General features: G+C 41.3%; 1 protein-coding gene across 1 annotated transcript; it reads right to left on the bottom strand.

Annotated features, from left to right (window-relative positions):
• Nucleotides 1-6509: 6509 nt before the first annotated feature.
• Nucleotides 6510-15995, bottom strand: LRAT (lecithin retinol acyltransferase). The gene is made up of 3 exons (XM_055276203.2): nucleotides 15687-15995; nucleotides 15043-15583; nucleotides 6510-10957 (listed from the first exon to the last, which is right to left on the bottom strand). Exons 2-3 carry the CDS (start codon nucleotides 15580-15582, stop codon nucleotides 10805-10807), a joined length of 693 nt encoding a protein of 230 aa, XP_055132178.1. The 5' UTR covers nucleotide 15583; nucleotides 15687-15995; the 3' UTR covers nucleotides 6510-10804.
• Nucleotides 15996-17330: the final 1335 nt, after the last annotated feature.

The raw sequence follows: 17330 nt of genomic DNA, 5'->3' as shown, positions 1-17330 counted from the left end.
CACTGCCAAGTTCAATGCCTAGCATATTGTGGACAGTGAATACATGTGAACTGAATGAAAGGAGTGAAGGAACTGAATTCTCTGTCATGGGAATAAGCTGGCTGCCTTGCCCTGCCAGGAAAAAGTTAATGCTTTAAGGCTACAAATGTGGAACCCTACAGGTCCTCTGGTTCTTGGGAGAACTCCTTGATTCTACCAGGTATCTTCCATACCAGGCAAAATTTGTAGAAGTTATTTGAGCCTGGCAAGGAAAAGAATCAAGCAGTCCAAAAAAGGGGGCAGAAGGGATAAAAATTGATCTTTTCTACTTTTCTAAGAGTCTGCCCTGCTGTCTAGGTGGGACGATAACTTTGGGATCAAAGTTTTTCTCTCCAAATAAGCTACCAATGATACCAGTGTGGAATAAGAATCATATCAGCTGGCGAGCTTGCAAACAATACATCAATATAGAATCCCCAGAGCAGAACAGGGAATAAGTGTCAGGAATGTCAGATTTTTGCTCTGGTTCTATTACAAAATTTCCTGGAGTTTCCTATGTTATTATAGGTCTCTAACTTGCATATAAAGAGAAGGGATTAGATTGGCTCTGGCCTAAGACTCTCTGTCATCTGGGAGCCCTATCATCCAGGAGCTCTGAATGTGTTGTCATCTCTGATTCACTAGATGATCACACCAACAGTTGCCATGGCTGTCCACTTCTGACTGATAATTACTGGAGTTCAGGAGTGCTCATGATCTAAAGATTCTGGCCTACACTTGGGCATCCATGGCTCCTCAAGAAACTTGTGATCCCATTCTGTGCTATTATGAATGATATTCAGCGTTGGTCACGTAACTACAAGATAGCATTGCCATTTCACTGCACTTTGATCATAAATCAGCTTGGCAAGGTTGTGGTGACATTCCATAGTTTCAGTATGTTAATAAAGCTTTCACACTCTGGTCTCTTGCAGAGTGCTCACTCTGCACGTTGCATCTGTTCACCTTGCATGGAAAAGTCCAGAAGAGCAGGTGAAGTCCTTGAGAGCTAAGGCACCTGAGCCTAGACACGATGGGAACATGAGCACAAAGTTTTCTTTTACATTGGAAAAAAAATAAAGACCAAGTTCTGAGAATGAAAGTTGATTCATTTTTCTCTAAGAAAATAAAAATAAAATAATAATAAAACATAAAGGGGAAACCGGCAAGTTGACAAATTTTATGTGATTAATTACACTGTAAGAGGGTAAACGTCCAAACTCTCAGGTAAAGCCATGATGACAATTCTTTCAGTGACGCCCATTCAAACCACACAGTACCCCAAAATAGTGACTGAAACTTGTATTTCTGCCCTATTAGAAGAAGAAAAAGACTGCAACTAATGTACGCCATTCATTCCCACTTTCTAGTACAAATTGAAGAATGGACTTCCTTTTGCGGGGATAAGTTTGAGTTTGAAAACCAAGCAAAGAACCATATTTTGAGACCAGAAATCCTACAGCTGAGGTGTATCGAGAATAAATGCAAAAAGAACATTGTCTCAAAAATATCTGATGGGGAGAATCCCCATTGCACTGGCTCGCAGGGTGTTCGGGAGGAGCACTAGCAAAGTGGAGAAATCTGGCTGAGCTGTGGCGATGCACCAGCTGCTGCTGCAGCAGTGAGATGAACCCTGATGGTTGCCTGCTGCTTCATTTTGCAGAGGAGTTGCCCCTCAAACATACTGAGGTGGTGCAAATCCACTTCTTTCAATCTCATTTTCAGATTTTCTCCCATCTTGAATTATTCCTTAAATGCCTTTATATTTTTAAATGTAAAGTTTATTGTCACCTCAACTTCCCATCCAGAAAAATTGCATGTAGTGTGAAATAATTTACCATGGTTAAATTCCCTGGCAGTCATTTGTCTGTGACTTGTCAGAGGTAGAGAAAGATGTGTGTGGAGATGTGATGTATAAAGAAGAGAATTGGGGGCATGGGGGGGTTGAAGAAGAAATAAATCTTGATGTTCATCAAGCATGTAGCAATTGCTACCTTTTAGGTTTCTACCCAGCAGTGAGAAACCTGGTCAGATCAGGTGTCTAGACACCTAGTCAGATCAGGTGTCTAGACCAACATAAAGCTTAAAAAGCTCTGATTCTTCTGCCTGAACAGATTCTTGGGGGCAGCTGCTGCTGAACCAGGCTTAGCAGACAAGTGTTGTTTATCTGATAAATTTTTGAATTTGGAATCATTGTTTGGCTCATCATAAACAAGAACGTTTTTTTCGGGAATACCAATTAACATATTCTTCCTCAAAGGATGGTGATTCAGTCAAGTGCCAGATACAGTGGTCTCAAAATGCTATGTGAATTGGGTTAGTATAGGACAAAGGGATAAGAAACCATTACTTTGTCTGATTGTCATTGGCTCTGTTAGCCACCTGGATTTATTTAACCTTCAATTATATTTTTCAACGAATAATTTAATTATAAAGAATCTGAAGTATTTATGAGGTCATGCTGGTCAAAAAGTTTCTGAAAGTTTGAGTCTTGCACTGTGTCTTGATCTCTCTGTTCTATCATTCCATGAAAGGGAAGGAATGGTAATGAACTTTCCTCAACAGGTTGTTTGAATGAGACCCCAAGAATCGAGAGTCCCATGCAGTGCGGTTTTAATTTCTACCCTTTCCCAATCCTCTGAGCCTGTTAGACTCTGAATCTGAATATGTGTTCTTTTCAAAGAAGCCAGTAGAAATGAAAATGCTCATTGATTAGACTGAACCTCTGATAGTAATCAGTTTTGGAAAAAAGTACAATTGTGATAATGTGACAAAAAAGAGTGTTTGTCCCTCAGAAAATAATTACAAAAATTAACTTGCGACAGGTCATGGTACATTTTGTTCTAAAGCATGCAGAAGTAGTAAGAGATATCACGTTATACTGCTTTCTGAGTCTTTGGGCTTTATCTGTTTCTTTCTCCTCCCACCAAACTGCTACAAAGAGAAGCTCGTAGTCATTTTCCATTTACATCTCAACCCACAATCTGCCTTCTCCCCGCAACCGCAACATCCCTAACACCCCCATACTTGAAGTTAGTGGAATGCCTGTTAATCAAGGTCACTCACATTCTCCTTTTTGCCAAATCCAATGTAGGCACTAATCAGTTCTTATCTCATTTCTGTATCTTGATGCTGTTCACACCCATACCTTCAAAAGCTCAGTCTTCCTTGGCTTCCTCATACAATCTCTCCTGTATGAGGTCTGCTGTAACTTTTTGTACCATTATTTTGCAGTCTCCTCCTAGAACTATTCTGGATCATTCTTCCTTCCCCTTGTTTGTGACCCTAGTCTTCCATCCTCATCTTAAAAAAAAAAAAAAAGTTCTTCATAAACTTCCCCAGGAAGTCACTCACATCCTTGGCCTGAACCACCGTTATAATAACTCCCAAATACATTCCTATCCCTGAACTCTGTCTTATGAGACTCCAATTTCCTATTGCCTACCTGTGAGAACTGTGAGACCCTGGGCTACCCAGACTTCATAGATCCAAATCCAGATTCATACTTCTCCCAAGCCTCATTTTAAAAAAATTCCCCTAAATTAGCCATGATGCCACAGTACAATCAGTCACACTAATCTGGTGCCTGCCTCAGCCTATTGTCCCTCAGATACGTTTTTTGCCTTGCTCAGCAGGCTGTTTTCCAGGCTCTCCTGTTAGCTGGTTTCTGCATTAGCTGCCCAATGTGAAGTCCTCACAGGAGATTGGAGGGTGAGAGGAAAGGAAAGGAGAAGCCATGGTATCTCTTATGCACACACACCACCGGACAGTACCTAGAATGGTTTTTGTTTCCTTGGTTGGACCCTATATGAAACACTCTCCATCTTTCACACCCCTCAAATCAATCCATTCTCTCCCCTCCATCTCCACTGACACTGACTTCGTCTAGTCTTCATCATTTCTCTTCTGCATCTTGGTAATAGACTTCATATTCTTTAATTTACATCTCTTCATCCAATCCATTCTCTATATTGCTACAGAATAAGCTCTCTAAAGTGATCATTAGATATAGCTCTCACATTTAAACTAAAGCAGACAGCCATCCTCCAAGAGATATCAGTTATGAGTAGCTCCTTAAGAGTAGATCTCCATGCCTGGGAACACATGGTCATGCAATTTGGCAACAAGTGATTAGCCTAAGGATGTCACCTGATCTGAAGGTACCAGACCTAAAGGCCATCAGGGGAATCAATGGTCCATGCAGTAGCCTGGCTAGAGAACTGTTTACTGTGACTACAAATATTGCATAGTGACTGGTCAGCTTGGTTAGATCCCTTTGCAATTTTAAATGAAAGACAGCGACCAGGTACGGTGGAGCAGAAGCTAAAAGTAACAGGGTAGAAGTGTAATGAAAACTACAAGGCAGCAGAAACAATGGTGCAGTATGAGTTAGTGGCAGTAGGTGGGCTGCCATGCAAGTAGCCATCATAAGCTAAATGGGAGCAAATAGCAGCACCAGAATCTGGACTCGAGAAGAAGGTATCACTAGAGTTGTTTGAGGATGCAGGAACAGTTGTGAGCTGAGCAGGGAGCAGTGACTATTCATCTGCTGACCGCTGAAGTGATTTCTATACTTCCCACTTCTCCATGTAACCTTAAATGAAACCCCATCCAAAACAAAAAAATTGTTTCTTTTCCTCACAAACTAACTACACACCTCTTCTTCATGTGATTCAGAAAATCACATGCTCCTAATACTCACCGGAGCCAGTTGAAAAGTTTGGGAAATGCTTTCTTTCCACTCCAAACTTTCACAATGCAGAGTCCTCTGTGAACTTGCCTCCTGTCTGCAGCATCATCTGAGTCAGACTTGTTCTTCTCCAAACGAATGGTGAGTTCTTTGTGGCAGGACTGGCACCTTTCTCTCACAGCAACAATATAATCTCAAGTGATTGTTCTTAATGCCCTGTTGTAACCCAACTGTGATATGGGTTCTCCTGACTCCACCCCTTTGTGTAATAGTTGCTCCTCCCTGTGCCTGAAAGGCCTGGAAAAAGGAGGTCTTTTTCACCTTAAGTGTTCATATTCTTTACAGGTCAGTTAAGGTATTAATGAAGACTTCTGTGACATGACACCCCTCTCCTTCATTGGTCCCCATCAGACAGGTAAAGGTTTCCTATCTGCTCTTCTGACACTTGTACAAGCCTACCATTATCAGACAGGTAAAGGTTTCATATCTGCTCTTCTGACACTTGTACAAGCCTACCATTATTTTAAAATCTTGCCATTCTTTTACATTAGTCTTTTACATTAGTCTGAGCAATTCCAGGACTAAGATTCTAACCAGTTTATTCTTGTGTGATCCTGCTTAAAGTACATAGAAGGTGTGCAAGAAATAAATACATTCATTGGAGAAAAGTTTTTCTAATCCCTGGGAGACCTCAGGGAGCCATTATACCTCAGGGAGGTATAATGGAATGAAATCTGGAGCAAAGTTCTGGGTCTTTCTCTGAAGCACCTCAACCCCTAGGAGCCTGATTTTCCACATCTTTAAATGTTGCTGGATGGCTAAGCATTAAGCTCAGTAACTTCTATGGTCCTTAGCACTGCTATGAATGCATTTCAAGACTGGCCCTGGAATTTGCTTCTCCTCACATCCCATCCCCTCCTCACCCATAAATCTGGTTACAGTGTTCCCTCGATATCTTCAGAGGACTGGCCCAGGACCCCCACGTACACCCAAATCCACATATAGTCAAGTCTGGCAGTCAGCCCTGCAGGAACTGGAACCCACATATACAGAAGTTGGCCCTCCCTATATAAGCAGGTTTCAGATCCTAGGAATACTTTATTTTCTGTCCACATTTGGTTGAAAAATTTTGCATGTAAATGGACCCACCCAGTTAAAACCATGTTGTCGCTGGGCCTGGTGGCTCACACCTATAATCCCAGTGCTTTTGGACGCTTAGGTAGGAGGGTCAATTAAAGCCAAGAGTTCAAGAGCAGCCCAGGCAACATAGCAAGACTCCATCTCTGCGAAAAAATTTAAAATTAGCTGGGCATTGTGGCATGCACCTGTAGTCCCAGCTACTTAGGAGGCTAAGGCAGGAGAAACGCTTGAGACCAGGAGTTTGAGATTACAGTGAGCTAGGATTTTGTCCCTACACTGCAGCCTGTAAGACAGGCTGTCTCAAAAACAAAAACAAACAAACAAAACTTGTTTTGCCCAAGGGTCAACTGTATAGAGTTCATGTCATGACTAATTATTTGTTGTCATTGTCACTTAATTTTGTGCAATGGAGAAGGGATATGTTATTTAACATTACACAGAACCTATTCCTACACAATCAAGGTAGGCTTCAAGATATGGATAACATAGATATTATCAGTCTGAAGACAGAGCCACATAAAGTTTTAACTTCAAATGCATAAAACTATGTTTGGTAATCTGTAAAGGAAGCTTGGAGAGGCAAAATTCTTCAGGCTACCATGCTGAAAAAAAAAGTTTGTGATCTACATTTATGTATTTAAAATTCAAAGACAAGAGAGAATAGTATGTAAAATTAACTTTATTTGACATGCATGTATACCAAATATAAAATTAGCTTAGCTGACAGATCTAGGTTGGTTAAAACTCTAAATAGATCATACAAAACAAAGATTGGCAACCATTTTTTATATGCTTCTCATCTACAACAAGGACTTTTGCCATTGCCATAACTTGATATTACTGGAAAACATTTTTGATATTTGACATTAACAGTATGAAGCAGAAAAATAGAAAAACAAGAAACATATATATACTGAAAAAAAATTTAAACAACAAATCTATACATAGTTGCTTGTCCTTAGAAAGAAACATATCTAACAGAGCTAAAATTAGGAGTATCCAATATACACATAGTCATCAAGTTAATCTATTTTGCAAGAACCAACTTTCTGGCAGGAAAGAAAAGTGAATGAGTCTTCTTTGACACTCCATCAAGAGTTATGCATGAATCAAATAAAAGGATTTTGCTAAAGTCTGTTGACTCTTCCTTAACAACCTTTCTCTCTACTCTCACGATTACAGATCTTTTTTTTTTTAGAGATTGAGCATCTTAGCTAGTCCTTTAAAATGAATCCCTTTGTCCTCCATACTTTTAGGATTTATCTTTCTGAACCCCAAATCTCGATTGCCTGTTCAAAAGTCTAAACTTCTTGTTCTACACAAGACTTGTACCAGACCATTGCTTTCCTTTTCTGACATCTTTACTCAGCACTCCTGCTCTGCCCTGGCCCCTGAACCACTTGCACTTGCCTGAATGCCCTGTGCAGTTCCATGTTTTCAAGTCAACAACTCGTAGGGTACCTCACAGCTATGTGCCAGGCATGTTGTAGGCAATTTTCATGCATTTGCTCATGTTATTTCCAGTGCATGGAATGTCCTGCCCGAAATCTGTTTCCTGGAAAATATCCACCCATCTTTCAAGTGTTGGTACATGGTTTGTATAAATTTGGTCATATCTGTTAAAATCAACCGTCTCACTTTCTGTTCCTTCAGTCAGTCAGCTTTATGCAAATGTCAACTGCAGAAAGTTCTAATACAGTTATGTCTACTCGGCCATAAACTCTGAGGAACAAGTCCATGCCTCATTAATCATTTCATCCCTAACACCTGCCTAGTATCTGACACATGAATTCATCTTAGCCCCAGTTAGTCCTATTCTTCCTTCATCTATGACAAAGAATAAAATAAGCATGAAAAAACTTCATCAGACACTACTAGGTTATCATTTCAGAAATCAGAATAGAAATACATAAATATAAGAGACTTGGAGGAGCATAAGGATGAATCTTAACGGATGAAGCCCAGAGAAATTTGTGAACTTCCTCAAGTTATGAGACACATTAATGGCTCAGGGTTTCTTCTTTTTTTTTTTTTTTTTTTTTTTTTTTTTTTTTTTTTTGAGACGGAGTCTTGCTCTGTCGCCCAGGCTGGAGTGCAGTGGCGCCCCCTCGGCTCACTGCAAGCTCCGCCTCCCGGGTTCACGCCATTCTCCTGCCTCAGCCTCTCCGAGTAGCTGGGACTACAGGCGCCCGCCACTACACCCGGCTAATTTTTTTGTATTTTTAGTAGAGACGGGGTTTCACCGTGGTCTCGATCTCCTGACCTCGTGATCCGCCCGCCTCGGCCTCCCAAAGTGCTGGGATTACAAGCGTGAGCCACCGCGCCCGGCCTTTTTTTTTTTTTTTTTGAGACGGAGTCTCGCTCTGTTGCCCAGGCTGGAGTGCAGTGGCGCAATCTCCACTCACTGCAAGCTCCGCCTCCTGGGTTCCCGCCATTCTCCTGCCTCAACCTCATGAGTAGCTGGGACTACAGGCACTGGCCACCACGCCCAGCTATTTTTGTATTTTTAGTAGAGATGGGGTTTCACCGTGTTAGCCAGGATGGTCTTGATCTCCTGACCTCATGATCCTCCCTCCTCGGCCTCCCAAAGTGCTGGGATTACAGGCTTGAGCCACTGCATCCAGCCTCAGGGTTTCTTTTATAACTGTGATCAGGAAGATGTGCTTTTCTTTCTACTTTGTTAAGCAACTAATCAAACTCAGCACAACAAAACAAAGACTCTCCTTTTCTCCCAAGAAGTTCAACAGTTCTAGTGTTGTAGAACCTTTCACAAATAAAACCATCCTAGTTTCCTTTTCCCATAAACAGTTGAACACATCAGTGTGATAAGATCACCTCACACTATTTCTTGGCTTAATGCTAGCATTGCCTCCTGCATATAGATTTCTCTTACCCTTCTAGCAGATTTAATTGCTTCTTCCCCTGTATTCCCACAGCACTGTATATACTCTATTATAGCTAGTTTACAAATAATAATATTAATTCTGGACCATAAAATTGCAACTGGTCAATGCCTGGCATATAATGAACACTCTAATGAACAAGGAATTGAATCTTGCTTTAATGAAGTAAGTCAAGACTAATTATGTCAGTTCCAATCTTAAGAATGTCCTTGGCTTTTAATGAGGGGTCTTTATCTTTGAACACAGATTTAGTTTCAGACAGTGGTTTTTGCTGCCTGTAATAACTAAAGTTTGCAAAAAAATTTAATTATTTGAGGATACTATATTTTTAAGAAATGAATTTCCTTAAACTATTCCTACAAGGGTAATACACAGTAAGTGAAAAACCACTAACACAGTAGTTCTCATAGTGGTTGCTTTTATGTATGCATACTTAAGATAATTTTAAGTGATTGGAATAGGTTCAGAGAACACCTATATTCTGTGGTGTTGCCATTTAATATTTTAATTATTTAAAATACTTAAATAATTTAATATTTAATTTGAAAAATTAAACACTAAGTTTGTTGTGGGCAAATTAGTGGTGATAAAACATTATTTAATCTAAAATCTGCTCTTAAAATTTGTTCAGATTATCATTGATCGATTGGCCCCGCCCTCCCCATATTCACTCATAATATGATTTGTTATTTTGTGATTCTTGACAGTTAAGAAAGCAATTTTAATACCTGAAATGCAAGCCTAGCTGTGGCTTCATTTTAAGCATTTGGTAATTTTGTAAAAGTGCTTGAATGCTTGTTTTACCATTGTTATAACTCAATTCTTACAAGACCCTCAGCAAAATCAATTTACATGACTGGCAGTACTAAGCCACTTTAAAATTATTTTAAATAATTTTATTCGCTTGGGTTCTACTTGTTTGGGTTTTACATAATACTGTGGCATCCTTCTTTTAAGGATATAAACTATAATTAGAAATGATATGGAGAAAAGTGACTAGAAAACAAATCTGAAGGCTTTTAAAAATTTCAGAGTACATTAGTAAATGCTTTAAAAGAAAACCCATCCAATAACATATATGCAAGTTAACACTACAAATTCAAGGACATAAGAAAATAGATTGGACTTACTTTTACATTCACCTCTACAGATACTCTATAATGAACACACTAGTATTATGATAATAAAGCAATCAAGAACAATTTGTCTCTCAATCTGTGTATATGTGACTATCTACATATTTACTTCACACACACATGCCAAATACCCACATAACTTCAATCCTATATCCATTTACCTCTCAGAGTGATTTAAAGTAGCCACAGTGGCACATAAAAGGAAAAAAATAATGAATTCCAGGCGTCCTAGTAACTAAAGCCAAGTCGAATCGTTCAAGTGATACTACAGTGCTATTTTTACTGGAAAACACAGATTTCTATAATTTCTGGTCATTTACTTTATCATTAAAGTACTGTTTGCCAATATTGGTTTCACATAATGACAATAAAACATTCTTGACTTATATACTACATGAAAAAAATAGATTATGAGCTTATTTTTTGACCAGTTATCAAATATGTTTTCATTTGAATAAGGAAAATTCTTCCAGTTTAGTATAAGTCTATCAATTTGTTTTTTCAATGAAACAAAGTAAATTTACAGTAAAGTTACTGGTCTCAATGTAAGTCTTCCAATCTTCAAATTCAGCCTAACAGTACAAGGATTACAGGAGAAAAAAAATAACACAATTAATCTCTTGCGGCTATCATCTTAGGGGCTGGTTTTCTCATATTGCTGAATTCTACCACAACCTGTCGTATTTCCAAGGTTTGGATGAACTTGGAACTTTAAATCTGAACTGCCTGAGAAGATTCAGAAAGCCTTTGTTCTTGGGCTTACACAGTAAGCACTTTGCGTGATTCCTAATCACATTTTTATCCAGAACACAGTGCTACAGGTCACATTTTTCTCAATAATGCTTATACTGATTGATGCTCTATAAATATAAACATATTTACATACAGAATACACACACTGACATGGGGGTATGAAGTTAGCCAGCCATCCATAGGAAGAATGGAATACAAATTGCAGGAAGGGTAGTGTATGATACCAAGCCCGTACAGACTATAGACACCAATCCCAAGACTGCTGAAGCAAGAACACTTCTCTGATCACGAATAATTATCTTCACAGTCTCACAAAACTGGAAAATAAAATTTTGGAAAATTAAGAAAGGTGGCTAAACCCAAGAAGAATCACATATATCAAACAGTAAATCATTTTCCCAGCTATTTTCTGTTTACCAGAAGAACTAGAATTTCTCTTATGACTTACAAGAAAATTTACAATGTTAAGAGTCCAGTTCTGATTCTATACCATATAGTAGCAGAAATGATCCCTTAGGCAACTAAGTTAATAATGGCAGTTGCCTATGTAAATACAGCATTTATAGAAAACTATAGAAAGTAAAACCACATAGTTATCCAGGACTAAAGGTTTAAAATATCAAACTGCTTATCAATAACAACAGCATATTTTAAAATTAGATGAGCAAAGAGGTGTCTCTAATCTTGAGTAAAAATAATAGAATTTGGCCAATTAAAGGTAGATTCAATTCCTCCAGTCTGCCATTCTAAAATCTAATGACACCAATGATAACTTTTTTATGTCTCAAAATCTACAGGCATAGAAAGTCTAATTTTATTGTCAAATCCCACTTCCTGACTAAATATGCTAAATTCAGGATCAATTATGTGACACATAACTGGCTGCTGGAAAAAAAGACAAATATTGTTCCTACCCCTGAGGAATGCATCCTTCTAATATGTGTAATGTTTTCCTTAGAAAAATAATTTTACTTAGAAATGATGGCCTATGTCTGAGTCCTGGCTCCAGCTCTTATTGGCTATGTCACCTCAAGTAGTCAAACGGGAACACTCAAATTGTTCTGAGGATTAACTGAGATGTTTGATGCACAAGTCCTCTGTATTCTTCTACGTGCTGTATAAATGTAAGGTATTACAATGATTATTATTAGTACTCTATTTGTTGACAATTATCTCTACCATATTGCCGTCAATGCCAGAATGCAGTGATTGTCATTTCTATATGGGTTTTGCTATTCGTACTAATTTTAAGCTCTGTTTCTAGACATGGCATTGTATATGCTTTTAGGGTTTTCTACAGTGGCTTACATGGTACTGGGCAGCTAGGTTTCCAAATTCTTAAGGGATAGAATGAACAAGTTCAATATGTTTTAATATACCATTTTAACAGTATGGTTATCTCTATCCATACTTTTACACAATTACCTAAGCAAGCGTGAAACTCTTATCTAGATGTTGGCCTATTTTTCTATCAGACATACTATTTGTCTCTTTTTAATAAATTAGCAAGGCATTGAGAAGTATACTATTTTAAGGTGGTGAAGATCAAATTGAAGTTTTCAGGACAGGGAAAAAAGGAGGTTGATGGAAGACATATATTTTGGTAAATGACTAAGTTGTAAATACAGTTATCCTTATTTTTTTCCTTGATAATTTATAATTAAGTCAATCAGAATCATTTTCGACTGTATTTCCCACAAAAGCAGATTTTTCTCAAGAAGCAACTCATGTCTAATGCCCTGTTCCTGTTCACTTGGTCAGCAGACCAGCAGGCATCTTTAGTGGTGCTCAACAGTAGGAAATTTCTAGAAGGGGTCAATAAGTCTGTAGGAACACTTTTGTGAGCACTCAATCCACACAAATTAAAAAGCACATTTGCAATCATTTTTGGCAATGAAAGAGCAGTATTAACAAAGTAAAAAAAAAACATAGTAGAAAAGCATAAGTAATAGTAATAGTTATTAACCAAAGGAATTTTTAGTTTACAAAATACTGATTGTCAACAGCATTATAAAAATCCCATAATTTTATGACTTCTAAACTTGTAAAAAAGAGTATTACCACAAAGGAGTAAATGTTATTTTCCAGTTCATTCATTTGCAAACTAATTACAGTGTTTTCCTTAGGGGTAGTGTGTTCTTGAGAGTTTTTATTAACTCAAATTTAAGTAAGAGGCAACTTTGTAACTCTCATGTTAATATTAGTTGCATATATGGAGGACTCAACAAACAGACCCAGAATCAAATAATTTCTTATGTTTCTAAAAAGTAGAAACCAGTCCTTCCTTCAGTATTAATGACCTACTTCTCTCAGTGCGTGTTCGAAACAGTTTGTAGAATTAGGAAATTTGGGATGAAAACTTTTTTTTTTCCCCCGGGAAATCTACTCTGTGGCCAAATTGTTTGTTAGACCATTCAAAGTGAAGACAAAACTCAGTTTCACAAGAGGTGCTATGCAGCAACAGCAATTAAAACACTTCTCTACTTCTGTAGACCCTGACAAAGTTTCCAAAGATGAAAAACTACTCCAACTAGTTATTTATGCAGATTAAATATTTTACTACCTTACAAAAGCACTAGTTACTGTTTTTCTGTAGAAATATATAATGCAGCGCTATATGTGTTCCACGAAAGGGTAACTCCTAATTACCTGATAGAAATACTGTTTTTCCTTAGAGAAATGATTTGCTTGGTTCCTAAGTAAATCTGACATGTTTCCTTTTGTACACTTTGGGAGCCAGTGTTTGTAAATGTGGTGGAGTTCATTTCTAAACAGGCCTGGACTAGAGCTGTGATTCTTGAATCGCTGCACAGTGCTCTAACTGTATTTTTATTTTACTTGGAAAAGAATTCCTAGATTGAGTCTTTTGTGGCTCTATAAAATCTACAAGGAGTTTCATACACTGATCTATAAAAGCAAAATACTTCCATGCTCTCCCACAGAGGATAGAGAAAGATGTTCCCAAATGGGTCAAAAATATTAACCAAGATGTGGAGCAATTAAAAACTGGTTACATGAAAAAAACTGACTTAGCTTTTTCTGGTCCCAAAAGTATCTAAACATGGAGAGTAACACTAAAGCTCATTATGTTATTGCCTAGGTTTCTATTATAAAGACTGAACATTAACAATGACTTCTTTAACAAGTGCAATGAAGGCTGAGAAAGTTTCCAATTGTAAATGAAGTTTCAGGCTTAAAATCTTAACTATCTTTAAAAGTTAAGAGGTTTTAAAGGGAAATAAAAATCCATTTTTCCCTTTGGATTTGTGGCTAATAATCATGAGTATTTTTCAAAATACTCATAAAAATTACCTTCCAATGTTTAACATCTCTTCTTGAAAACTAATTGTATTGATCTCTGGGGAACCCAAAAACAATGTACTCTACCTTTAGGGCTAATGGGTAAAGGATCCTTAACAATGAGGAAGTCTAGATGGGGATTAAAGCCAACCCAGAAAGAATTCAGAATACCAAGGAAAATACAACTCTGAAGCACCAACACAAGAATAAGGGACCTACCAGGCAGGCCCTCTTACTGGGAATTTTGATAGCTTATAGCAAGCAATGAAAAATCCCTCTATGCAACTTTCAAAGGGAGAAAACTGCGTGGTTCCTTATTTTAAAGGCACAAACTTTGTTTATAGTGTTATGGATTAAATATAAACTCTGGACCTCTTCCTTTCAAGTGAAATTCTTGGTTAAAGTTGCAAGCAGCAGTGACTGATTCCTTGTATCCCCCACCCCCAGTCACTTGCCCTTTGTCGTTTGAACTACATTGTGGGTGGGCACCTGATGACTTCTGCAGCAATACTGGGCAGCTCTGGAATCTCTGGAAGCGGTCCTGCATTGCCACACCCTTTCTCTACGCATTTCGAGATATCCTGCAAGGCACGTTGCCATTTGCTTATCTACTCAGCCTACCTTAGGAACACCAGAACTTTCCTTACTTAATCTAGAACCTTAAGAATGTTATGCAAGGCCGGACGCGGTGGCTCACGCCTGTAATCCCAGCACTTTGGGATGCCCATGGCGGGAGGATCACGAGGTCAGGAGATCGAGACCATCCTTGCTAACACGGTGAAACCCTGTCTCTACTAAAAATACAAAAATAAATTAGCCGGGCGTGGTGGCGGGCGCCTGTAGTCCCAGCTACTCAGGAGGCTGAGGCAGGAGAATGGCGTGAACTCGGGAGGCGGATCTTGCAGTGAGTGGAGATCGCGCCACTGCACTCCAGCCTGGGCGACAGAGCGAGACTCCGTCTCAAAAAGAAAAAAAGAATGGTATGGAAGTGGTGGGGGAGGTGTCCAGGAATTAGATCCCTACTCGGGGAGAAGAGAAAAGGTCAGGGATGGGAGGGGGCATCTCCGCGGAGCCCACTTCCCCTGGGAGTCACACATCATACCTTGTCGGACTGGGGACTGATGGGGGTGCCATATCTGCAGTAGGTCACGAAGTGCTCGCAGTTGTTCCACAGCAGGCTGTAGGGGGTAAAGCCCAGCAGCTTCTCAGCCCTCCGCGCCACCTCCTCGTTGAGCAGTGCCTTCTTCTGGAGTGACTCGTCCAGGTGATTGACCAGGATGTTAGCTCCGTAGGCGAAGTCCTCCACTGTGTCCACGCGGATGCTGGCCACTTTGACAATGACGCCCAGGATGAGACGCTTGTTGGAGACCACCTTCTGCGTGCGCCCCATGTTGTCTGTCAGGGCCAACAGGATGTCGGGCATCATGTGGGCAACACGGTTGTCTCCTAGGTAGATGCCATAGTGGGTCAGGTGGGTCCGGGGCACCTCCAGCACGTCGCCTCGGTGGAAAGAGCTGGTTTCATAAAAACTGTTCCTCCCTTTGTCTTCGCCCGCGGATCCCGAACTAAAGAGCGTGAAGTTGGAGATGAGGAGCAGCTTCTCCAGTAGTAAAGACACCACCTCCAGCATGGGGTTCTTCATCCTGCAGGGAAGAGGGAGTCTTGGAGAGGTGCCGGCGCCACTCCGGCAGGGGCCGGGCTGGGCAAGTTAAGCTCGCCGGACAGGGGCGCTGCGCTGCTGCTCACCTGCAGGCCAGGTGAGGTATGGCGCAAAGTACGGCCTCTGAGGAGAGAGGAAGGCAAAGGAGGAGGACAGCGAGGCCTGGCGACGGGCTCAGCCAAGCCACAATGGGGAATGAGACGGACAAGGAATCGGTGGCTGACGGCGGGGACAGTGAGACCAGTGCTACAAGCAGCCGGAGAAGGAGCGCACCTGGGGGCCGTGCCGGGGGCAGGGCCGCGCGCGGTGCTCAGAGGTGCAGGCTTCGCTGCGACTTTTTATGGCCGTCGAGGGGGCGGAGCCGAAGGCCGTCACAGACCCGGAAAGCTCACTGATTGGGTGCCGCCGGGGCGCAGCGCTGGCGGCGGGGAGGACGCGGGATCCCGGTTTCTTTGGGAGGAGGGCGGGCCGACTCCTAGCTCCAGGGTTCTGCACAGTGATTCTTTCCCGCCGCAGGATCCCGGTTGCACTACTGGCTTTTAAGTGGCCTATTTAGGAAGGTAGAGTCCCAAGGTGTGGCGGCACGAAAGGTCCTGCACCTGTCGGGACTGGGGCGAGTTCCTGGCACTTCGGGGTCGTCTTCGGTGGAAAGTCCTTTTGGGCGAGATTTCTGAGTTGCACCACCTTCTTCTAAAAGGATAGATATAAGGGACTTCGGCTTAATAGATTGCATTTACTTTGCCAAGTGCGAGGGCCTCGAATGCCTGCAGATTCTTTCTTGACCGAATCTTTCGTTTTGTTTTGAGACAGTGCCTTGCTCTATCGCCCAGAGCAGGAGGGCGGTGGCGCGATCTGGGCTCACTGCAACCTCCGCCTCCCAGGTTCAAGCGATTCTCGTGCCTCAGCCTCCCAAGTAGCTGAGATTACAGGCACCATGCCTGGCTAATTTTTGTATTTTTAGTAGACACGGGGTTTCACCATGTTGGCCAGGCTGGTGTTGGCCAGGCTGGTCTCAAACTCCTGACCTCAAGTGATCCGCCCGTCTTGGCCTCCCAAAGTGCTGGGATTACAGGCGTGAGCCACCGCACCCAGCCCCTCTTTTTTCAAATGCCCTGAATCCCCCATGGTTTCAGCCGGCGCGCGGGTGTGTGTGTGTGTTGGGGGGCGTTGAGGGGGGTCGCTACCTGCCAGTCCAAGCCCTGTGCGCCGGCGATTCGAACTCGGGGCCTCTCTGCGCTCCTAGGCACCTGTGGCCGTTGAGTACGAAGCTTCCAATGGTCGGCATGAAAAACGGCGAAGTCCCAACCTCCGCCAGGAAAGCAAGATTCATGTTAAGTTTATTTCTCCGGCTTCAGGGTCACATGGACTCAGCTTCAGTTCACCCACCGAAACTTTGTCCGCCTCCCTTTATTTTTATTTTTATGTTTTTAAGCATAACCTCCCGGAGACGGCCAAGGAAGGCGAAGTACCTGGATGAGATGCTAAGTTCTTTGCCCGTGCGCCTGCAGTCCGACTCCAATGCATCCTTGAGGGTGGTCCTAGGCAGCTGCCGGGTAAGGGAGTGGCTGAAGCGTTGGCCGCGCCAGGCTCGGCACGCGATATCCCCACCCGGTGCTGAGTTCCGTGCTAATGCATTATGTAAATGCTTAAATTCTGCAGACAAAGGCCACAATGGAGAGCCTCGGTTGGCTCCACAAAGCTGCCCAGTCGGGGCTAATAGGTTTCATCAG

Source organism: Symphalangus syndactylus, chromosome 4 (assembly GCF_028878055.3).
Source record: "Symphalangus syndactylus isolate Jambi chromosome 4, NHGRI_mSymSyn1-v2.1_pri, whole genome shotgun sequence".
Taxonomy (NCBI): domain Eukaryota; kingdom Metazoa; phylum Chordata; class Mammalia; order Primates; family Hylobatidae; genus Symphalangus; species Symphalangus syndactylus.
This window is presented reverse-complemented; position numbering and strand designations above follow the sequence as displayed.